Consider the following 23,896-nt stretch of genomic DNA (forward strand, 5'->3'; position numbering starts at 1 on the left):
CACTCTATTTGAGACAGCTCTGAACAGTTAGCAAGAGTAGGCAGTCTCTGGACATGACTTTCCATCTCAACCATTTTGTGATGGTCTGAAGCCACCAGTTCTCATGAGGATGTGAAGCCTGTGAAGTTACAGAATGTTTCTGAGTTTCCTTAGTTATATGCTTTTTGTTTTGTGATGGTTAATATACTCGTAACTCAATTCTGTAGAAGCTTTTCATGCTAAGAACACATAAAGAGATTAAATACAGGTGCTAAAAGCATTCTTACCATCTTTGGATGGTTATAATGAGTTGCAGAATTGGTAATATATAATCAATCCTATCATATTTGAAATGTGTGGCTTGACAGGCTCTTCTTTCATTAGCTTTCTTACTGGACAGAATGTGTATTTGACTAGGAGATAATTGAAAAAATAATGTATTTGTTTTATATAGAAAGTGGAAAAATATTATGCTTTTGAGATTCCGGATGTTCCAGCAAAATCCGAATACTTAGAAGTTAAGTACTCGGTGAGTATAATTAATCTGATAAAAGACCATACCCTGCTTTCTTGCCCTAATTAATAATTTTATGATTTTACTAAAAATGAAAAATGGCAGGATTTGATCTTCAGCAGCTAGTGGCTGTGCCTCTATTGTATAGTTGGTTTCTCATTGTCTAGTAATTGAAAAAAAAAAAACAGCACACAGGGAGTTGATACCTAAGCTTGTGGCTTTTGTGTAATCATTTGTACGTTGGTTACTCCTTAACAAAACCAGTTTGTTATCCTGTAACCTGCAACATGTTAATTTGTTTATGTTAGCTGTATTGGTGGAAAGAAACCATGAAGGGGAAAAATATTCCTTCCACCTTCTCCCCCAATTATAATTTGGTTATTGATTTACAACGATCTGTATTTCTATTTATCCCACTTTATTTCCTGTTGCCTTTACACTGAATTAACCTGTCAGCCAAAAAATCCTTTAGCTGTACTGGATCAAGGCCTGAAGTACTGTAAGGTGTTTGAAATTACTTATTACCCTGAAATGTTTTGTTGAATTCATGTTCAGAATACAGCTGGTAACTCTGCTCTTGCAGATGGCAGCTGGGTGAGAGTGGTTGTTGTTAAGGAGCTGTAAAATTGAGCAGTGAACATGCAAAAATGTCCTATGAGAACATCAGTACCTATTCTATCAAAAATAGTTAATTCGGTTTCAAGTATAAGACAGTAGTCTTGAACCTGTTTGGTCAGTTGCTGAAATAATGCCTTTTTCAACCATTTTTAAGATACTAGTTCTAGATGCAAAAGCAGCATCCCATAGAGATTTGCTAAGCTGTCTTAGATTTTTCTTTAGCTGTGCAGAAACACTTATGCAGCCTTTATTTGACAGGCAATATTAAAGCTGTAACTATCTTGTTAAGTTTACAGCATGAGCAGTTTCTGTATTAAAATAGATTGAACATTTTTGTAGTCTTGGCTGATGTTAATACTTCTCTCTTACATCCAGTATGGATGGAGAACTTTTGCTTCAGTGCATTTTTATATTACTGTCTTGATTTTGTTATGTGCCTATTTAAGTCAAGTCAATAGTGTAATTTCTTCAATTACAGTAAGGTGTTACGGGTTAAGGCTTTGCTTGTTGGAAATTACAGTGATTTCAGGTATTGTGTGGCTTTGTTAAGGTGCTGTCTGAATACAGCACATCAACCTTGAAGACTTTTGTGGGGTGAAATGACTCACTGCTTTCTGTTACTTGTTAGGCTGAATACCCTCGGCTTCCCCAAGATCTGAAAGGACAAACATTTTCACATGTATTTGGAACTAACACCTCTAGCCTGGAACTTCTCTTGATGAGCAGGAAGATCAAAGGACCATGCTGGCTGGAAATAAAAAATCCACGTATGGTGGTTTGCATATGAAATACTTGGTTACTGGAAAACGCACCTAATTATAGTTTGGGGGGAGGAGGGGAAATTTAAAGATAAGTTAACATTTTATAGATTAACTTCGCATTTTATCTGTGGAATGTTCATGATCTAGTACAAACTGAAATTTATTTTTCCTTCTGAGTGAGAGCTCTGTCCTTATAAAGTGGCACATAGTACAGATGAGATTATAACTGAATGGCAGTGAGAGGCAACTATACAGTGCCTAGCAGCTACTCCTTGGTGCCTACCCTAAAGCCATACTGAGCTAATGTTAATTTCCAAGAAATTTATTGCTCTTCCTTCTCTTGATAACTTAAGGTTCATGTCTTTTCTGTAAATGTATCTTTTTAACAGCAAACTGCTGCTTAGATGGCTTTTTTGTATTAGTTATTTTTTTTCTTCCTGACACTTAGAAAGACACTTAGAAAGTTTGTGATATGCAGCTTATTTAGTTTGAAATCCTTTCTGCCTTGTGACTGGCATGCACCACTTACAGGTGGTTATGCTGCTGTATTTTCTTTTGGTTAGAGTCCTTTGTTCAATATGTGCTGCACATTTCCAAGAACATAAGGAATCTGATCATACTATACAAAAGCTACATCTAGTAGTGCAGTCTCTGTGGGGCACTGTGAATATAAAATTGGTATTATTGACACAGACACTAGGAGGATTCTCCTCTTCAGAGCCTTGCTTAATCACAGATGAAGCTGATACCACTATGGATTTTGAGCAGGAAAGACAAATCCCCTGACTGTCAAAAGGTGGATTAGCTCTCAGTTTTCCACCCGACATTGTCGAGCATCAGTGTACTTCCTGGCACTGATTTTTCAGTGCCTCAGAAAAGGTGCCAGTGCCTTCATGTGCACTTTTTGCCCAAGAATTGACCTCAAATTTCTTTGGTGTTTTCTTTCTTCACCTGTAAAGAACCCAGATCCATATTCTTCCTCATACCCAGTATGACAAGTGTTATGGCAATAATAACTAGTGGTTCAGGCAGTATTCTTTTCAAGCTGATGTGCATTATCTCCCCTTAGGCTACCTTGCTTGGGCTCCGATAACTGGTTCCAGCCCAGAGTTAAACAGTAAAATAAGGGAGCTCTTTTTTCCCCATTCCCTTCTCTCCATTACAGCCTTCAGGTTCCAAAGAGTCTGTATCTTGGAGTCAGAATTGGAGAATTGTGGATGTCCCCTTCCTGGAATTGTTCAAGGCCAGGTTGAGCAACCTGGTGTGGTGGAGGGTGTCTCTGCCCATGCCAGGGGGTCATTGCATATTGATTTTTAAGGTCCCTTCCCATCCAACCCATTCTATGATTAATTTCTAAACTGTGGCATGCCTACTCTGTTGAAACTGTCTACTAAGCTGCCTAGTTTATGCAAATTTCTGTAGTCGTTGCACTGGATTTTGTGCCCCAAAGCTGGTTTTTGTGTGTGTGTGTCTAGTTTACCAGAAGGTTCTTGCTTTCTTGTAAAGTTCTGCTTCCACACTTTCTATGGAGGGGGATGAGAATTGTATCTGGAAGGTCTAGAATAATTTAGTCTCAAACCATTTGATCAGACTCCTACAACTTCTCCAAAAACTGTCATCACTATTCATAACAGAGCTGTCTTAGCAGTTTGAGTACCAGTGCTAGATAGCACCAGAGCTTTTGCAGAGCAGCAGTCTCCAAACTTGTTACATCGTGCACCCTCTCAGTAAAAAATTGAACAGGTAACCTCACTATATAGATATTCCTTTATAAATTATACACACACACTACTGTGCTAGTATATTATGAACATTATGAAATAACACAAATTCAGGAAGGCTGAGGTATATAAAATAAATACTTGTAAAGGTATTTATTTATTGATGGTACAAAAAATATTTTCTTCCCACACCTCAGTGGGTTGTCTTATACAACTGTGTGGTTCATGCATCCCACTTGGGAGACCAATACTCTGGAGAGTGTAAGATGAAGCTGTGGTTGTTAAGATACTGGACAACAAAGAAAAAGGTGTTAAGCAATTGATATCTGTCTTCCTTTGGAGAGATCATCAGTTCTTTTTTTATAAACGAAAATATTTTAGTTAGTTACCTGGTTGCATTTCGAGGAGAAAAAATAGAGAAGGTGAAGTATGTGGGTTTCTAGAGATAGATCAAATAATTTCTCAGGGAGTGAGATAACCATGTCTACCATCAGCTGTCTTCAAAAGGCTAATCCCTCAGAAATATAACCTTTGCTTCCTTCTAACTGTGTGTAGTGAGTAACCTCAGTAGCATCCTTTGTGAATGATCACTCTTTTTTTTTTTTTTTCCCAAGTAAGTGAAGGAGTACGAACCAAAATATTCAAATGATAATGAGTGGTGAACATGTCTTCCCCCTTAGCCCCCCCTCTGTGTCGATCTATATAATTTTTTAGGTCTTGTACACTTTTTGCCTAAATAGCTTTCTGTGGCCTGCCTTACATTTTGGGATAGCTTATGATCTCTCTTTTTAGGTCACCCACCATCTCCTTGTGTTTCTGAAGGACTTTACCTAAATGAATTATCCAGTGCATTTTATTCAGTCATATGCTCTTGCTCTCATTTGATGAAAATTCTTTTGATTAGTACTCTGGCTGCCTTTTCCTGTAGAGTTTAAGAAATTGCTATATCCATGAAAATTTCTCTTGAAGTAATTTAGTTTTTATGAAGCCTTCTCTGTTTAGGCTAACTACAAGATAAGATGAAAAGAGGTAGTATCTTAATATAGGTGAAGTTATGCTTGGTTTATGCCTTTCTCTGCTATGATTCTTTATAAAGCTGTCTGATTTTTTTCTTCCTGGCCTCATTACAAATCTTACCTCTGTTCTTTGGTGTGACTTGGCTTCTGACTGGAGAGCCAGGGCCTGGGCAGGTTAAGTCTGGATCTTGGAGCTAGCAGGTGTTACAAAGATGTGCTCTGTGCAGCAGTGGCATTAGGGAAGCCTTACTTGTGTTTCTCAGAAAGGTGAAGATGGTTCATGTTTCCTCAGAGCCTTTGAATCAGTCAGTCAGCTGGTGCAAAGTGGAGGCTGTGGCTATGAAACCTGGCTTGGTGAATGTGGTTAAAGATCTTTCTCCTCCTCCTCCTCTTGTGGTAATGTCTCTCAGCATGAAGACCACTCAGAATCCAAAGACTCACCAGAATGAGGTAAGTAATCTGCTCTTGTTTTGGTTTGGTTTTGTTCTTTGGCATATACTAACAATTTTCTAATTCTTGGAAGAACTTCAGCTGATAAAACACCCCTAAATAAATATATTTGCTGTTGAATAAACTTTGTGTTTTGAACTTTCCAAAGAAATTTTTACTGAGGTCTCACCAGCATGAGAACTGGAGGTTCAGTTCAGTGAGATGATTTAATGTGACAACAGATCTTGCATTGTTTGGTGGGGATTTTTGTCTGGTTTTGGTTTTTGTTGGGTTTTTTTTCTATTTTTTGTTGTTGTGTGTAATAGTTACAAATGAAACTGTCCCAGAACTGTTGTTAATGGATTATTTTTATTTTTTATTTTTTGGTAAAGCTAATCATATGTTCTAGGTTAAGTGAGTGGGTTTTTCTGCTGATAAAACTCATTTTGAAAAAACTGATTTGCTGTTAAATCTCATTTTGAGATCTGGTCCAAATCTTACAGTGCCTAATATTTTGCTGCAAGATCTGTCTTTTCCTCAAAAAAGAGGAGAGATGTAGGTGGCCACTTCCAATTGTGGACTGCAGACCACTGCAGACCAGCACACAGTTAGGCATGCTTATCTGTTTAACATAAATCTCCTTAATTTAGAAAGGGATTTAGTATTCACTAATAGGATAGTACAGTTGTTTCTGGCTAGTTGAATGGAAGAAAAATTAGGCTGTAAAATTTTGCAAGCAGAATTAATTCTCTGGGTAAAGTTAAAATTTTTTTGGATGGGGCATGGAAAACTTGTGGTTTCTAGCCAACATAATGAGACGTGCTGGGTACCAACAGGGCTCTGCTTGCCAAGATGTTTCTAAAACCTGTCTGCTTTGTCTTCTGTTGTTTTTTTTTCCTGTCCAGTGTCTGGGGAACTAGGATGTTGTACCAGCAAAGCAAGCAGAAGCAGTAAAGCTGATAGCTTCTAAATGCAAAAACCTCTTGGCTTCTTGGCAGCTTTGACTGCTTGTTCAGGGCAAGGTTTCTCCATGTCCTGCCCTGCTCGTGTCTCCTCTGCACTTCATAAGGAAGTTGCTTAAATTTTGGGGTCTGTTCAGATTGAGAACAAAATTTGATAAAAGCAGAAATTTTCAAAATGAAAAATTTTTCCTCTCAAATTTCTCAGATAATTTTTAATTTGAGATCAATTGGTAACTTTCCTTCTTTGTAACTATTTGTAGCCGGAATTAATTTAGAAATTATATTTTATAGAAACAATAGTAAAGAGATGAGGAAAGTTAAAAAAGGTATTGATCTTGCTAGCAGTCATGTTTATGAAATTGTGTGTTCTGTGTCTCTTTGGTATAGATTGTGTCTGTTGCAGCTCTGATTCATCAGAAATTTCCTTTGGACAAGGCTCCACCTCAGCCTCCTTTTCAAACACACTTTTGTGGTATGTATTTGGAATGGTTCATGAGTAGAAAAAGAATACTTTCAAAGTTTTCCTTTTGTTGCGGCTTAGTGCGATGAACTTTCAACTCCCGGGCAGGATTTTCTCCCTGTTTTTAACTTCACTGGTTACTATTTATTTATTGAAGTCTTCATTGCAAAAATCTTGGTCTGAGACAATGGGAAATAACCCAGCTCTATACAGTTTCCTATCCTTTCTATTAGTTTTACTTCATGATATGTTCTTTTGGATTTAGACCATTTATTTATTTCCATTTAGTTATTTTCCAGTTCTTCTACACAGAATTTGAGAAATAAACCTGTCATGTTTATAAATAAGTAAGTTTTCTAGGAAAGAAAAATCCCTCACAGCAGTGGCATTGCAGTAAGATCAGTTAAACCTTGATGTTCTTCAGAACCATGATGTTCTGTGGACCATAGTTTAATTTCTAATGATAACCTCAAATATGACTGATTAAAATTGTTAAATACTTTATTAATTATTATCGTTAAGACAATTAATGACATAAGGTTAGGTTTTTAGAAATAGAGCTCAGTTCTCCTTATCTCCCATCATTGTGGGTGGGTGCTTATGAGGAGGGTACAACTAAGAACATGTATGTAAGAACAAATACAATTTCTTTTGCAGTTGTTTCCAAACCGAGTGATTGCATTTTTCCCTATGACTTCAAAGAAGCTATTAAAAAGAAGGTAATTTCATTTTGTTAGTCTTTTGATTGCTTGCCTTTTAAAATCTGAACTTCATGTTGCTTTGGCTGAGTTGTGTAAGAGAAATTTTCAAAAGAATGGCATGATTATTTCAGTTTTCCACTCTGCAAAACTAAATCCAGGGATTTATGCTGCACTGCTTGTGAAAAACAGAGCTATGTGCTTGTTGTGATTCAATATTGCTGCTAGTTGTGCTCATAAAGTAGACAGTGTTAGACAAGAGAGTTGGAAAGGTTTTGTAAAGAGGTTAAAGTTGTGATTAATTTTCATTATACCTGACTCTATTCATAGTAAAGTGGAAGAATGTGTTTCTTCTTTCCTTGAAGACTGTAAGTCTGTCAAAATTTAGAAGACATCTTTTCTGAAGGGCACTGAGAGACCTGAAACAATAATAAAGTAACCTATTTTTGATTTTACTGTTTCTGTGTGATCGGAAGCCTGTGAGTGAAGGATGCACATGGAGCATTTTCCTGGTGTGCTTGATTCTTAGGAGGCTCTTAAAATACCACTAGATACCGGTATACAAAAGCAAAATGAAAATAAGCCTCTGAGAAAAGCTTTTTGTCTGTGAGAGTGAGAACAAAACCCCTTGAATTATAGAAGGAATGGGAGAACTCTGTGGTGCTTTATTATTGTCTTGTAACTAGTAGGGGAGAGGAGATGTTTCCATTTAAAATTTATTGGGTCATTGAAATCAGGTGCTCTCTTGCTTCTTTTAGAATGCTAAAATAGAAATTGCTGCAACAGAGAGAACACTGCTGGGATTTTTCCTTGCGAAGATTCATAAAATTGACCCAGATGTTATTGTGGTGAGTAGTTCTGAGACTTTGAGAGCTGAATTAAAGCATATTGTCAGTTGGTCAGCTTTGTTCTTTTTCTTTTGTCCCCTTATAGGTTTTCTAATGTTTATCTGAGACGGCCTTATGAATTGCATTTGCTTATAAGACAGCAGGTGTACTTTGATAAAAAGATGGTACAGAATTTTCCCTGACAGCTTTTTATATATCCTATTATTTCCTGTAATATCTAAAATAAGCAGTATTTCCATAGTATCTGAAACAGATTTTTCTTCTTTACTCAGAAGGACAAAACACAACACAAAAACTATGTGATGTTCTATAAAAATAGGAACTCTTGGCATACTAAACAGTTCAGATACTTTCAGTATACTATACTTAAAGTTCATGTGCTCAGATCATTTGTGTCACCATTTAGATTGTGTTATGCTGCAAATCAGAATGATAACCTCTACAAATCTACAGGATCTGAGCAGTTTTGAAATAAGCATTCCATGTTTTCTACTGTATTGGCAGCTGAGGTTTTATTATAATCACTAAATTTTTTGTTATGTTCTAAGTGATATACAGTCTTGACATTCGTTTGATGAATTTTTAAGACAATTTGAAGTTGGTTATAAATCTGTGGTTGGTTATATACAACTTGTTATCCTTCTATAGGTAAATACAAATAATGAAGTGGTGCGAATAGGATGAAATGAGCAGTCAGATTCCTGTTCTCTTCAGCTCACTGTGGGGATGATAACCACTCTTCTCCCTACAAGCTGAGCTTCCTCATGGTTATGGGAAGGAATTGGGGGAAACACTGCAGCCAGTGGTTTTAAATTGAAGATGTTAGTGGTAGGGGTGTTAGAGCTCTAATCCTAAGAAACAGAAGAGCCATGTCAGAGCAGTTTAATTTGCACCTGGTTTAGTTAGTGCTATTGAAGAACTGTCTATATCAGTATAGGTAGGAGACATATACTATGGCTGTAATACTGTTGATTTTAAGAAGCTTCTTCGGTAGTGCAGTATTGCACTATGAAGATTTATCTGATATGGTGAACCTACAGTTCCTGGTGACTGACTAGTCCATGCAGATTCAAGTTCATCAGGGTGGCATTTTGCTTTCAGCTGAGGTTGCAGACCAGTGTCATCAGTGTCCTTAGCATTGTTTAAACTCTGAAAATATTGCTGGAGTGCTTTGATATGTAAATACTGGTTCCAAGATTTTCCTGTCCAGATTTAACCACTATGTCTGTCATAGTATGAAAGGAAAAAAAAATACAGTATTTTGATGTTGATATTGAGACTTTAATGGATAGAGAGAAAAGGAATTGCTCACAGCTAAGTCTGCATGCTGGATAAAGGATGTTGTGTGTTTTTTCTAGAAAGCTTTAAATCTTAATTTCTGGTATCAAACCATAAAGCTGAATCATGTGTGCTATGAGTGAGTTACAGAGGTGATTTGGTATTCTACTGAACAGCATAGTTAGTGGTAAGGGTAATGAGTACTGTTGATAAATGTTCTCTTAGTGCATTCTATCAGAGATTTAATGCCATAAATTAGTTGGGAAAAAACACAAAGGGCAAAGGAGTACCAAGTGTATGAAAGTAAGTCTTTCAATTTGCATTTGTTGTAACCCTTTTTTCTTATTTTTTCTGCTGCAAGGGTCACAATATTTATGGATTTGATCTGGAAGTGCTGCTTCAAAGAATTAATGTGTCCAAAGTCCCACATTGGTCCAAGATAGGTCGACTGAGGAGGTCCAATATGCCAAAGCTTGGGGTAATAAGATTGCTCAATGATTTTAAGCCCATTTGTGTTTTGTGTGATGAAAATGAATTAATTTTGCTGAGGAGTTGTTAATGTGACACTGATGTATTTTGACTGTTGGTCATGCTGGATTTCATGTTTCCTAGATCAGAAATGATGAGTGTTTATATGACTTTTATTAGAGTAATAAGCTAAACTAATTTTCAAGTTAGGCTAATTTAGTTTATGTATCTCAACTAGATGATGGTAATGACAGATTAATTGCAATAGTCTTTAACAGTCTTTGTCTGCTATAACTGCAAAATGAGAAAATATAATTTGGATTGATTGGTGAATCATCCCATAGAGAGCTCCTAAGTTAGTAATTCTGTAGTTATTAGTACGTTATTTGTTCAGAGGAATCTGTGTGAGGCTAATAGTACTGAAGTGCTGAACTTGGCTGTGTTCTTAACTGCTCCTGTTCTTCCTAGAGGCCAAGTATTTCTGTGTGGCTTGTTCCTCTCCTGCTGTTAGTACAAAAAGTACCCTCAGAGGAAAAACAAAATCCACACCTGTGTTCTTGTTGAGACTATTCTAATTACTGAAAAAAAGGCATGATAGTTTAAGAATTAAAGATCTAGCTAGTAAGTGAGAGTGAAGTATCTACTGCTTAATATCCACATATACTGAAAGATAGCATGGATTCTTTCAGGGCATAACTATAAAGCTTGAGTGCTGGTGGCATTTAGTAGAGTATTTAGTGACCAATTGACTTGACTGAGTCCTGTAAGTGTATGTTTTGGATAGTTGTTCTTTGTTAATGCTTGTCCTGTATGATATGGTTAAGGGTCGAGGAGGGTTTGCTGAAAGGAATGCTGCCTGCGGTCGTATGATCTGTGATGTAGAAATTTCTGCTAAAGAATTAATTCGCTGCAAAAGTTACCATTTGTCTGAACTGGTCCATCAGATTTTGAAAACACAGAAGGTAACAATTCTACCAGAGGAAATTCAAAATATGTACAGGTATGTTCCTGATTTGTGCTTTTAATCCTTCACTGAAAGTAGAGGAGCTGTTCTCCTGCTATACAATTTCATGCTCGCATATGGAAATGCTGACTTAGCATATTGGCATTTGAAAAGTAAAATATTAACAGTATTTTATAATGTTTCAGGCTACTAGTGCATGTTGGCTTACTATGCACTAAGTTGGTTTGTGAGAGCATTGGTTTAGATATGCTGGTAGGATACACAAGCTTCAGTTATGGGTTGGATTTTTTTTTCCAATTAAAAGAGCTTGCTACAGAATTCAAACTGGTACGACACAGATACCACGTGTTCATACAGCATATAGGTATAAACTGTTGCAGAGTACAAAGGAGGCTGATTTTTACTTCACTAGGCCTTACCCCTTCTTTTCCCAGTGATTCTCCTCACTTATTATACATGCTGGAAAACACCTGGACAGATGCCAAGTTCATTCTCCAGATCATGTGTGAGCTCAATGTTCTGCCACTGGCCCTTCAAATTACAAACATCTCTGGGAATGTCATGGTACGTTTTTATTCCTGCCTTCCTTTTCCCCTGTTTTTCCCACAGAAACAATTCTGCTTTGTGTTTGATTTGCTAGTGTTAATTTGTAAACACTAATTTGAGAATATATGATGCTGTAAGTTTTTTGCTGTGATGTGTGAGAGTTTTGTGATTTAGTCAAGTAATAATGTAAAACTTGCATTATCACATTTGAATTTTGTGCATGGTGATGATGCAGAATAATGCTAGATGAGCTTAAACTAAGCATGTTGTTTAGTCTGATTTTTTTTGTCTTTTTTGCCTCTGTCTGTAGTCGAGGACACTGATGGGTGGACGATCTGAACGTAATGAATTCTTGCTGCTTCATGCATTTCATGAAAAAGACTATATAGTGCCAGACAAACAAGTTTTTAAAAAGCCTCCTCAGAAGCTGGTGGGTCCAGGTTTTCTCTTCCTAATAATTTTTATTAAAAAAACCCAAAAATGTTCTTTTATCTTTTACATATTGCATGTTCTGTGTTTTATATATAACAATATTATAAGTTGTTCATAATTTGAGGATACTTTTTTATGTTAAACTGATAATATGGAAATGTATGGTTTAAAGAGACAGCCTAATACCTTTTCTGTCATATCACAGATCTGTGGGAACTTTGTTGCTTTTTTAGTTTAAAACCAAAAAAAGCTAAGTGGTTGTCTGTGCTAGGAGGTATTAAAGAAGATAATACGTGTTGCTTAATAGCTGCGCATTTGCCCTGCAATTATTTTTTGATGAACAGTATTTAAAGTATAATTTATAAGGTGGGTGATTTGAGATTGTGGGTAAAATATCCAAGGACATTGAAAAAAATTCATTTGGGTAAAACCAATGTAAATGTGTTCATAGAAACATCCATATGTTTTTTAGTAAAAAAATTAAATTTTTAGGAGGTATTTGTATTTGACTATATTTTGCTTTTTAATTTTACTTTTAAATAAGTTCAACAGCAAATTTCAAAGCAGTAAGTTCTGTTGATTGTATTGTTGCAACAGAGCAGTTTCAGAATCTTAAATGATCCAGAATAGCATTGGACAACTGTTAGAAAAATTCTTCCTGCAACAAAACAAATAGCAAAAATACTCTTTGGGTCAGTAATAGTGGTTTTATTTGTTTCATTAAAGCCCAGCCATTGTTTGTCCAAAACCTACATTTAATTGGGCAGTAATACTTCTTCTGGATCATGAGTTGTTTTTTTTTTTTTCCTCCTACTGTTGACTTCTACAGCCATCCAAGCAAATGCCTCCTATTGCTGTGTTGAATGATGACCATTCTTTAAGGGCCTTGTAATCTCTTGTTAGCATTTTGTTCCTCTAGGAGTTGGTTTGAATGCTGTTTTGTCATGTAGAGAGCTTTGATATAAGGATCATGATGAAAATACAGCATTTTACATGTATTTGAAAAGCATCTTTATGCACTGGCTCGCAGTTTCATATTTGATTGCCAAAAATAACTCCTCCAAGAGTACAGAAATCTTTAACTAGATAATGACTTTTTTAAATGCCAAATGTAGGTGGATGACGATGAAGATTTCGAAGAACAGAATAAATCAAAGATAGGGAGAAAGAAAGCAGCATATGCTGGGGGCTTAGTCTTGGATCCCAAAGTTGGTAAGATGTGGCAATTTTTTTTCTTCTGTGAAATTAGATACAGGTAGGTTACATTAATGCAGATAATGAAGTTAGCATCATCTCTGTATCTTGTGAGAGTTTAGTGTGGTGGTTTGCAGGGCTGTGGGGGGGTGTTGCATGTGGGAAAATTTCCAGCATGTGGCTTGGAATTACTAATTCTTGGGATGTTTTTTTTTTCTTTTTGTGAGAAGATGAGATTCTTGTGATGAAATAGTACTTTATATCTGCGTGTAATTTTCTAATGGACACGTATGTTTTCTTTCAGTTTCTCCTCTATGTGGGGAAAACTGTACAAGTGTCCTATAGTAACACAGAAGCTATCTGTTCAACTCCGGTGAGTTAATGGGGTTGGATCGTTCCACTTCTGACAGCTTCCTGCAATGGGTAGTGGTGCATCTCAACAGCTATGTCAAGGGAAGTGTGGTACAATGTGTTACTGTCACTGCAATTGATTGTGGAGTTGGATGAAGTCCTTAGGGGGGCTGAGTAATTACAACTTTTGTTTTAAACTCTGTTTTAGGTTTTTATGACAAGTTTATCTTGCTTCTCGACTTCAACAGCTTGTACCCATCAATTATCCAGGAGTTTAACATCTGTTTTACCACAGTGCAGCGACTGTCATCAGAAGCACAGAAAAGAGCAGAGGTTTGTGTGCTTTAACTTGTGACTGAAGTTGCACTGTGTTAGCTTCACTGTGTTTTCTGTGAATCAGCTTTTTTAAGAAACTCTTCTTTTTCACTGTTTAATTCTCCCCTATCACACTTGAAAAACGTGATTCTTGTTTAAAGATGCGTCATAGTAAGTTTTGGTTTGGAGATTTTTGAATATTATGTCTGTCATCTTCCTCTCAGTAGTACTTTTATAGAATCTTGGTAAGTTCTCTCCCATCTAAATAAAATCTTGGTATTCTCACAAAACAAGATTTTTAGTGAGGCTCTTCTGGTCTTTTTCAGCTGCAAGTCATCCTAGTAATTTCTGGTCTCCTTGACCAATTTCAGACTATCTTGGTACAGGCTTTCTGAAGTTAAGTTGCCACAGAGTTCATGACAACCTACCTGAATGAGGGAAACACAAATCTCATGCTTGGGGTAGAGAATGCAGTATGAACTCAACCCTTCCTAGACATCAGGAAAACTGTGTGTCCTGGAGGTGTGTGTCAGGGGGGTCATGCTGCGACTGTTGTGGGACCAGCTTCACAGAAATTCATGCTGTTTAATACTGTCTTAAACTGTATCAAACACACCTGAGAAACCTCCTGAAGATGTACTACTCCCTGTACTATTTTCTCAGCAGCAGAGCTGGCCATAACTTACTCATGACTGCTCATTCTCATTTTGTCAGCTGTTCTAGCAGTTGCTGGTGGAGTTGTGCTCTAAACTGAAGTAATGAGCTTGTCAGGTCTAAGGTTAAACCTGAGATTTTGTTTGTAGCTTATTCTGGCTCACAGATTGAAATGAGTGTTGTGTATAAGTAGCTATGGGACATAGTCCCACAACAACTGAAATATCAGTAGCATACCAGAATGTCAGTAAGTTCCTCCAGGCTCTATGGATTTACCCCCCTGTGTGAAATGTGCTTTAAACTGAAGCAGCTTATTTTGATTTCTATCACAGTAAGATATTTTGTCAGATTTTGGTGTAATTTCTTGTTAGGAATCTTCCCAAACTGCTTTACTTAACTTGATAACCTCATAGTGGCCTTATTGCACTTTGTATGTTGTCTCTTTCATTCTCCTAGAAACTTCTCTCTGTTTTTGCTGAGTAACCATATCTTTGATTATGCTAACAAGAATGAGTGCTTTCTGATAGGCTGTTGTTTTGCTATAATCAAGAGTTGCCTGGGGTGGAGTTTTCATCGTGTTGTTACTGTTGATTTCTCTTTTGTTAGTTGTCTTATTCAAAGTACCAGTTCTGTGGAGCATGTGCTTCATTTTCCAGTTCTGAACACCAAAAATACTTATGCAGTAATAAAGGATGGATTTTTTTTCAGAATTGTTTTTTGTGCTTTTCTCTGTATTTTTTGTATCTATCGATACCTGAGAGTGAGAGTGTGTTTTATTTCTTTGGATGTATGTGTGTGTATAAATAAAAATACATAAACCTTAATGTAAAAAAATACCATGCTGCTACTGGTCTGTGTCTTTCTTGGGTTTCTTGGAGACACAGACAAGCTTAGTCCCTGTCCTCCAACAGGGACTAAGTAATATAGTTAAATACCACAAAAAAGCATCTCATGGTTGTAAGCCGTGCTTTGAGTGCTCTGCAGAAATAGATATGAGCTGTGTGGTTTTGTTGTTTTTTTTTGGTTTGCTTTCCCTCTCCCCCCCCCCCAAGTTTTTCACGTAACACATAAAAATTTAATCTTCAAGCAAAAAAATGATAAGCAGTGGTGATCGTTTGACAGGGTGAAGAAGAGGAAGAAATTCCAGAGCTTCCAGACCCATCTCTGGAAATGGGAGTTTTGCCCAAAGAAATCAGGAAACTGGTGGAGAGAAGACGCCAAGTTAAGCAGTTAATGAAACAGCCAGATTTAAATCCTGACCTTTATTTACAGGTGTGTTTTACAGAACTCCTTTGATTTTCTTCCCACTCCCCCTGAGTGCCTTGATCAGCCTTGCAGAATAGGGATGATTAGTAGTGAGCAGTGATTGTAATGTGCTTTACTTATGGCCCATCATTGCTGCAAACTATATAAAAAGCTGTGAATGTAATTGTGAACGTTAAGTTCTGTTCTCTGTTGGCTTGTGGTTGTGTCATTCCTGCCTGTTATGTTTCTTTTCAGTATGATATCAGACAGAAGGCACTGAAACTCACTGCCAACAGTATGTATGGCTGCCTGGGATTTTCCTACAGCAGATTCTATGCCAAGCCTTTGGCTGCTTTGGTGACGCATAAAGGGAGAGAGGTAAGTCATTAAACAGGTTATACACACATGCAATAAGAGTGAATTTCAGCTGCCTACTTTTTTCATTGAGTATGAGAATGGTCTTGTTTGTGAACCTGCTTCTTGTTTCAGAACTGTAGTTTTTCTTGTGCTGCAGAAGTTGGAAAAAATGAAACTGTCTAGAAAAGAATCAGATAAATGTCTCAAAGTATAACAAGCTGAAATGCTTGCTAGAGCATTACTTGGAATTAAACTTCCTTGGTTTTGATGGGCCAGATTATAGTGACAAGAAAAAAAAACTAGGCTGCTTACACATTTTCTGTGAATTTCCAGTGTTGCTCGATGGGTTAGTCTTTGATTTGGAGGTATACTTCATCTTTGGATGAGCTTTCCTTTGGCCAGACTGGCCTCTGCCCTGGTATGTTGAGGGTCTGAAACCCTAAAGTTTGTGATATGGTTTTGATCACATGGTGACAATGGATTCAGGGCCTTATTTTCAAATACTATTTGTTCCTTAAAATGAAGCTTTGCATCATCCTCAAGAGGCCAGATGTTGTAAGAGTTGCTCTTAACTTTATGGGTAAAACTACACTTGGTGTTGATTAAGATGGTAGCTGAATGCAGACCACTCAGTTTGGTCCCAGTGGGTTAAATAATTGTTAAAGATCAGAAGCATACCACTGATTGTGTCTTAAAACACATTTTTTTTCATGATGCTTCATATCTCTTCTTTATGGAAGAGAATGCCAAACAGGAATCTGCAAAGGTGCCAGGAACAAATGTTAACAGGATGACTGGTCAGCTTTTTAGTTGAGCAGGGAGATGGATGACTTCACACCTTTTTTAGAGGCACATGCTCCTGTGTTGTGAGCTCTCCTTGCTGTGGACTCCCAATGCTCTAGGGGTCTATGTGCAACCCCTGGCTGATGTGCATAGGGGGATTGTGTTTCTGATAGCACATCTTTGTTTTTGAAAGTCTTCCCATCTTAACAGTTCTGTGGGTAAAACCTTAAATTTGCTGGCTTTCCTATTTATGTAACTTGTATGTTTAACCTTACACATTCAACTAGGAAATAATTTCGAGGTATGCTAACTGTGAATGCACTACTCATCCATGTTAATTCAGAAGTTAATGTTTCCTTTAAAGAAGTTACATATTTTGTGGCTATTTTGAGATGCTGATGTATTTATCTAAGAGACTGGCATGAAAAGCCTTTTGAGTATCATAGCTTTATAGTTTCTATCAGTATTTAACAAGTCATGAATTTGACGTTTTGGTTTACTTTATGATCTCCATTACTCATGTGGAGCACCTGTCACAAACTGGGTATTGCATGGATACTTGAGCTGTTGGCCTCTGCTAAAGGGGGGAAATATTTTTATTTGCATATACAATTCATTCTAAGTTGTCTGTGACTTAGCAGCAGCGAGATAACAGTGCACAAAATTCTGGTATTCCTGCATATTATGTTCTAAACTGATGGTGGAATGAAAGCATCATAAATAGGTGGTACAGGATGTGCTAGGAAGCACTTTGAGACACTTTCTCTTAAGTAGTTACTTTTGCCACTCTGCCTGTAGAGCTGAAACTCTCTTCTTTTTCCCCTTTACTTAAGGTAGATTAGTATTCTTTACTCTGGATACTGTGGAGATGACAAACTTGAAAATCTGTGAGTTTTTCAGGATGATCTGTAATTTTGTGTTTCTGTGTAAGCATGACAGAGTCTGAAATACACTATGTGATCTGTTCTGAAAAGTTTCTCACTTGTTGGTAGGTAGGTAGCTTAATGAACAGATACAGATTTATTATGTCCTTGTTTCTTGAGTAGTAGTTTTTGCTATAAAAGGTGACAAAAGAGGACACTTGTGTTTTCAGGAATTTTTAAAATGGCATTATTTCATCTGGAAAAACACAACTTTAAAATTTTATATTAGTCTTTCTATTCATAGGTCTCCTTTTACCACGGAACACTAATGTAAAAGAGCTGAACGTTAAACATCAGCAGATTTGGATTCTCTCTTGAAAAGGTTAATTAAAAAAATAACTGTTAGGGAAAAATGTTATGGGTCTGAATTTAAATGGCCTTTTCTAATGAGCAGTAATCTGTAGTTTGTGTTGTTTTTTTTTTTTTAAATTGTTGTGGAGGTGACCTGAGTAAATGCAGGTGGGCTTGTAGAATTATGTCTAAGTGGGAAAAATACTGTGTGGGATGAAAACTGAACTTAATATTTGCACTAACACAATTACTGTTCATAAGTCATAACTCAGCACAGTTGAAAGGGGGAAATATTTCAAGTTCTTGAAGCTCAGCGCTGAGTTTTAAAGTAGCTGCAAAGGAATGAGTTTTGGTGACTTTCATAAATTGCTGCTTTCTAATTTTGTGACTATAGACCCTTTCACTGAAGCTGTAGGGAAGACAGAGTACTGCAGGTGTCTGATGCTGAGTGCTTCGTCCTGTCTCTCCTGGAGGGTAACTTCTCTTTGTGGTTTTGTGTTGCCAGAGTGCTCAAAGTACTGGAGCTACCTTGGAGTTCCTTATGATGACTCAAAATTCTTACAGTTACATACTGCCATTTAAAAAAACTTGCTTGTAACTATGATAGTGTTTGAAATGTGGATTTTGATGGCAGAAGTATTAAATACGATGTGGAAAGACCATTTATAAAGCCAGGTCATGGTGCCAGGATGGAATATGATCCATAAGAGCTCAGTTCCCTTCAGTCAGCCTCGGTGAGGTAAGAGGTAGTGCTTGACCTTCATTTACCTGAAGGCACGGGGTAGAAAGGTAGCAATGCTTTGCCAGTTTGGCCATGGGATCCAGCCGGGAGCTTGGCAATGTGGTTCCAGTGGACGAGGTGCAACTTGTGTGGATCCTGTAGTAGTGGCAGTGAGTGTTCACTAGATGGCGATAGAGACCTTGAGATCATTAATCAATTAAGACTTTCATTTTTGTCAGGAAGTGTTTTAAACCTTGACTATCAGGCTCTTCAAACGAGTCTCCCTTGTTTGTTTTCTTAATTTGTGGGTAATTTCTAGCAGGGAAGGTGGTGCATACTAGTGTGAAATTTGTCCACATTTTTAGTGTGTTATCAGAGGTAGCCTGGTTAAATTTCAGCATATTTTGGAAGAAAAAAAAAAGGCAAAAATTTGGGGTGGGAGGGAACTAAAATTACAGCTCAAATCTGTTTGACCTTATTGGAAGATGTAAATCTTTTCCTGTTTTAATCACTAGGACTTAATCAGTTCTTGTTCTTAGAACAAATGAAAAAAAGCCCCTATTTCTGCGGTTGGAAGCCAAATGTTACATCATTGATCTGGAATGTGTTAGAAGGATTCTCAGACCTTCCCCTCCACCTCTCCATGTTACTAAGCGTTTGCTTGGACGTTGCTGTTGTTGTAACTACAGCAGTTGCCTGCATGGAAAAGTAATAGGAAAATATTTATTATATTTTTAGCTGTCCTTTAATGTAATTTAACAACTGGAAACAAGATGAGTGGATGTTGTTCAACGAGCCAGCTCTGCACTATCGGGCAGTGTAAGGTCATGCCTTCCTAGCCTCTTTAAAAAGGACAAGGCTTTTGATGAAGTGTCAGTTGTCTGATTTCACAAACGCATGATGCCCTCTGCTGCAGGATTTTCCTGCAGGACAGCAAAGTAGTGGAGAGGATTTTATCTGTAGGTAGCTTGGTTGCTAATGGCTGTCACTCAAAGCTGAAGCCTTTTCCAGATCCTTGCTTTTTTCCACGTTGTTTTTCATTTCTAGGTATTTTTGCCCAAGCAGCTAGAAAACTTGCCTTTGAAAAGAAAATAACACATTTGCTGTTTTCAGCAGTACTAACAAGTAGATCCAGTGTTACAGTATGCAAAATAGAAGGGGAAAAGAGGCAATTGGGTTAATTCCAACTTTCTCGTTCAGATCCTTTAGATACATTCTCAATTAATAATTAGTTTAAGATGCTGGCAGTCAAAAGGAAAGAATAAAAGCATGTTATTGCTCTAGTCTAGGAAAAGAATGGATGAGGGAGGAGAAAGATGAAGTGGAAAAAGATGAGATAATTTAAAAAAAATTAAGCAAGGGTAGGTAAGCAGGTTAATGGCTGCCTGTAGTAATTGTCTTTTGTAAAGGAATCCAGGCATCTCTTCTTTACAATTCTTTTTTTTCCTTCTTCTCCTTTTTTTCCCCAAGTTTGCTCATCCAGGGAAATTGATCATCAGCTCCTTTCTCTTAATTGCACCTAAAGCCTTGCATATACAATCTGCAAGGATTGTCATGTGAATGGGGCAATTGTCAGGCACCTGGTGTCTTCTACATTGTGGTATGGGAGAAGAGATTATTAGATGAGGGAAAGGAGCCTCCTAAAGTCTCAGCTGAGCATGCTGTCTATATTTAAACAAGGAGTACGTCATCAGTGTAACATTATTGGAAGACATGGAACTTGATGGCAAAAGGCTAGGCAAGGAGTTTCTTAAGTGCTTTTAAATATAAAAATGGCAAACTGAAATCTTAGGAGAAGTAGTTCTAAACTGTTGCAGTATTCCTAAATGGAAACTGTTGGGGTCAAATCAGTTGCCAGTGTTGTTAAATTTGTCATTATGTATGCAATTGTGAGCCAGTGAAAAAGCTATGTATGTTATTCTGCATGCTAATATACAAAATGAGTTAGAACAGATATTTCAAGGGAGATGCTGCTTACAATCTGAAAATGCAAACTGAGCACCAAGCAGTAGAAAAATTATGGAACATCTTAGCATTTGTGGAAATGAAATATTATTATTGTTAGTCAAGTGCATGAAATGACATCTGGTCTCATAAAGACTTTTGCATCTCCAAAGAGAGGAAGTGAAACATCTTAATTAAGAAGAATGTCCAGAATATTCTGGATGAGGAGGAAATTAGTCTCAGGGGGGGAAGCAAACATTTTTTTGTTTGTTTTATTTATTTTATTTTATTATTTTATTTATTTTATTTTTTGTTTTTTCTTCTGCTGGGCAGAAAGGTTTAGTGGACAGTCACTGAGAAACATTTAGGAAGATTGATCAGACTTAAGATGGGGAGCAAGTCAGATGAATAGAGAGAATTCTTTTTTCATGACTGCTCATTTTAAGATTGTGCTATCACGAGATGTGTGGTGCCCTTCCCTGACTACTGATTTCCATGGATGGCTTGTAGCAATTGTATGGCACCATGGTGAGTTGGATCAGCCTGGTGATCTGAGTTGAAAACTAACTCTAAAGTAAAACAAAATTGATTTTTGTTGGATCAATGACTCAGTGACTCACTGCAAGCTTTTGGAGCTGGAAGAAAAGAAGAAGTTGGAAAGTAAGGGCAGACCCAATATGTGATATAAAGGGGTCAGGACCAGCCTTTTTCCAGTTCACGCCTGACTGTGAAAGTGTAGGGTTAGTGTTAATAGGATGAATGTGGGGGATTGGTTTGTTGTTTTCCTTCTTCTGTACTGTTTTTTCTAACGGTTTCCTGTATTGTGTTTTTCTCTTATCTTGCAAAATACACAGATTTTGCTTGAGTCTTATCTTAACCTGACTGGTTAGAGAATGACAAAAAAATCCTCAACCAAAATTGTGGTGAAACTGAAAGCCAGGGAACTGGGAAATGTTAAAGAACAAGATCTCTAAATGTAACAATACATCTACTTGTAGAAGCCATATGTGGTGGGTAGAGGGCTTATACCTCAGGAGAGGCAGAAATGTCTCTCCACATCCAATGAGAACAGGGAAGACTCTCAGGTGTGCAGTAGAATACTGGGGGATGCATTTGAATCCTTCAGCCCTCCAAGCTTTTCATGCTTTGGTTTTAAAATAGCTGAAGAAATGCTTTAATCCTATCTAGAATAGTGTAGGGAGAATGACATCAGAAGACAGAGATCCTTTCATCATTTTAATTTTCAGATACTGGAGTAAGAGATGCCTCTTAAAAGGGCAATATAGGAGCTGAGGAGCTCACCATGAGGGTGAGAGCTTTTGCAACATCACAATACCATTTGTAAACTGCTTAGGTTCTGTTTTCAAATGAATTCATTTTTCAATACTCACTGTTAATGCTGGAAGAATACAAGACCTGTTATGTCTCAAAACCAGAAATATTTTATGGCAAGCTACTAATGAACTAAGAAAATGTGAACTGCAAGCCAGCATCCAATTTAAGATGAATGATGTGTTCTTAAGGGTGTTACTGCCTCACATATTTATGTGAATTGGATGTTGGCCTGTTCTAGAAGCCATAGGTTTGGATACCTATATGGTAATAAAGTTTTCAAAATAAAAAGACTTCAAACTAGGGGAGCTTTTCAAGCACTATTCCTAAGAGTACAGAAAAATGATATAATTGAAGTGTCTTCTCCCACAAGCCTTAAATATTTATACTGTCCTTCAAAGCTAAGACACCTTGATCTCATAATCAAAAAGTTTCATGTATTTCCTGGGAACATTGCCCACTGTGCAAAAGCTCACTGTTACACAACAGGTTGTTTTTAGAAGCTTTTTGCACCATTCACAATTACATGATGTGTTCTTTATCCTCTTGGATGGATACTCATTTGAGCCTACTGGGTTTGCTGTTTTCAGCTAACGATTTAAGAGGCTGAAAGCTGAGTTTCTTCAGTCCATAGAATAAAATTTTAAAGATGGAATTAATTGTGATTTTCAACAACCTAATGAGCGCTAACTAGAAGTCAGACTCTTTCCAGAGTCTGCTCTGCAGAGTTCTGCAGAGTCAGCTCTGCATCTGTTTTATGACCATCAATTTAAAAGTTTTTTAGTTCACACTCCACTGACCTTAGCAATAAATCTATACCCAACAGATGCCAGAGTAACAGCTTGTTATTTGAAGTGAAGAAATCTAGAAGGATGAAGACATTTTAGCAGTGATACTTGTCTTACCAGGCTGTTTTGGTTTCAAAGCTAAAAATAAATAAAATAAATAAATAATCCTTAAGTACTATGAATTCAGGTTTTCATGTATGGATCAGGTCCTGTGGTCTCTTGCATGTATGTTCTTTCACTAGGCTTGTGCCAAGATTCATTGGCTTAGTTTAGAAAATATGCATGAATGGCTTATGCTATTTTCAGCATTGAAATATACTTATGAAACAGATGAAACACTTTGTTCAATACCTTTATTTATTTGTGGAAGGTGGACTATCTCTACTGCTTCAGGTACAATACCTTGTAGGGGATACAGGAGACTCGGGTGGGTAACACCAAGAATTCTTCTTGGACAAAAAATTCTTGAGAAGTAGGTGTAGTTTAACAACCTGGGGCATACCTGATGTGGATCTCAATGTAAACTCTACAGTGTTAGAGGCAAGGAAATCTTAAGTCAGACACATAGGCTAAGCTAAATTGTTCAGACTTCCTTCACAGTAAAAAGGGGGCAGTGTAAAAGTGGATGGAATAAATACTCCCAAATTTTAGACCATCGTAGGATTGGAAGGCATTGAAATTTTAACTTAAACATTTCCTCTCTGTTTGCTTTTTTCTCAGTGTTTATGCCTATTGTAATGCAGGAGATGTTGCTGGTGGTATCGTTTTCTGTAGCTTCAGGCTATGCCCTTTATCAAATTTATAGGGTAGGGTTTCAGGAAGTAGGATTAAATTATATATGTTGATATCTGCTCTACAATTTGATACTGTGTTCATTTGCTGATTTGAGCCAATGGAAACAGTTGCTTGCTAAAATCCTATTTGAACCTCTTTATTAGTTAAAAAAAACCAAAAATTAAAAAAAAAATCTGATTCCCTCTATCCTTTATGTTTGATCATTTATATTTTTGTATGGTCTGATGAACTTTGAAAAAGCAAGTAGTTATTCAGGTTTTTGAAGTGGCTCCCACTTGCCAGCAGGGTGCATGAAAAATGTGGGATGTCGGAACATCATTTTAATCTTACTGTTGGCATTAATCCCTGGCAGTCATTAGTCCCATGTGGTAGTCTTGCTGATTACATGTGACTAGTGAGTCTTTTAAGGTTTGGATAGCAATGCTTGGTAAGCTCTGGTATTAAAAAAAAAAAAAAAAAAAAGACAGACAGTGGTCTTTTGACATATAGCCTTTCTGAAAGATGATTCC

At 37.1% G+C, this 23,896-nt stretch overlaps 1 protein-coding gene and 1 non-coding gene across 3 annotated transcripts in view; both read left to right on the forward strand.

Moving 5' to 3' along the window:
- POLA1 (DNA polymerase alpha 1, catalytic subunit) overlaps positions 1-23,896 on the forward strand; it is a 193,829-nt gene that overhangs the window by 22,492 nt on the left and 147,441 nt on the right. For both annotated transcript variants that reach the window (XM_071750219.1, XM_071750211.1), the window contains exons 13-26: positions 434-508; positions 1,740-1,878; positions 4,902-5,059; positions 6,388-6,472; positions 7,118-7,179; positions 7,917-8,006; positions 9,646-9,762; positions 10,577-10,752; positions 11,151-11,280; positions 11,573-11,692; positions 12,810-12,906; positions 13,448-13,572; positions 15,331-15,480; positions 15,709-15,831. In XM_071750219.1, the coding sequence (XP_071606320.1) occupies positions 434-508; positions 1,740-1,878; positions 4,902-5,059; positions 6,388-6,472; positions 7,118-7,179; positions 7,917-8,006; positions 9,646-9,762; positions 10,577-10,752; positions 11,151-11,280; positions 11,573-11,692; positions 12,810-12,906; positions 13,448-13,572; positions 15,331-15,480; positions 15,709-15,831 (1,647 nt within the window). The remainder of the gene's footprint in view (positions 1-433; positions 509-1,739; positions 1,879-4,901; positions 5,060-6,387; positions 6,473-7,117; positions 7,180-7,916; positions 8,007-9,645; positions 9,763-10,576; positions 10,753-11,150; positions 11,281-11,572; positions 11,693-12,809; positions 12,907-13,447; positions 13,573-15,330; positions 15,481-15,708; positions 15,832-23,896) is intronic.
- LOC139791854 (small Cajal body-specific RNA 24) lies at positions 13,170-13,300 on the forward strand. The gene has a single exon (XR_011724064.1). It is a non-coding gene; the product is annotated as a small Cajal body-specific RNA 24 (non-coding RNA).

Source organism: Heliangelus exortis, chromosome 1, assembly GCF_036169615.1.
Source record: "Heliangelus exortis chromosome 1, bHelExo1.hap1, whole genome shotgun sequence".
Classification (NCBI taxonomy): Eukaryota; Metazoa; Chordata; class Aves; order Apodiformes; family Trochilidae; genus Heliangelus; species Heliangelus exortis.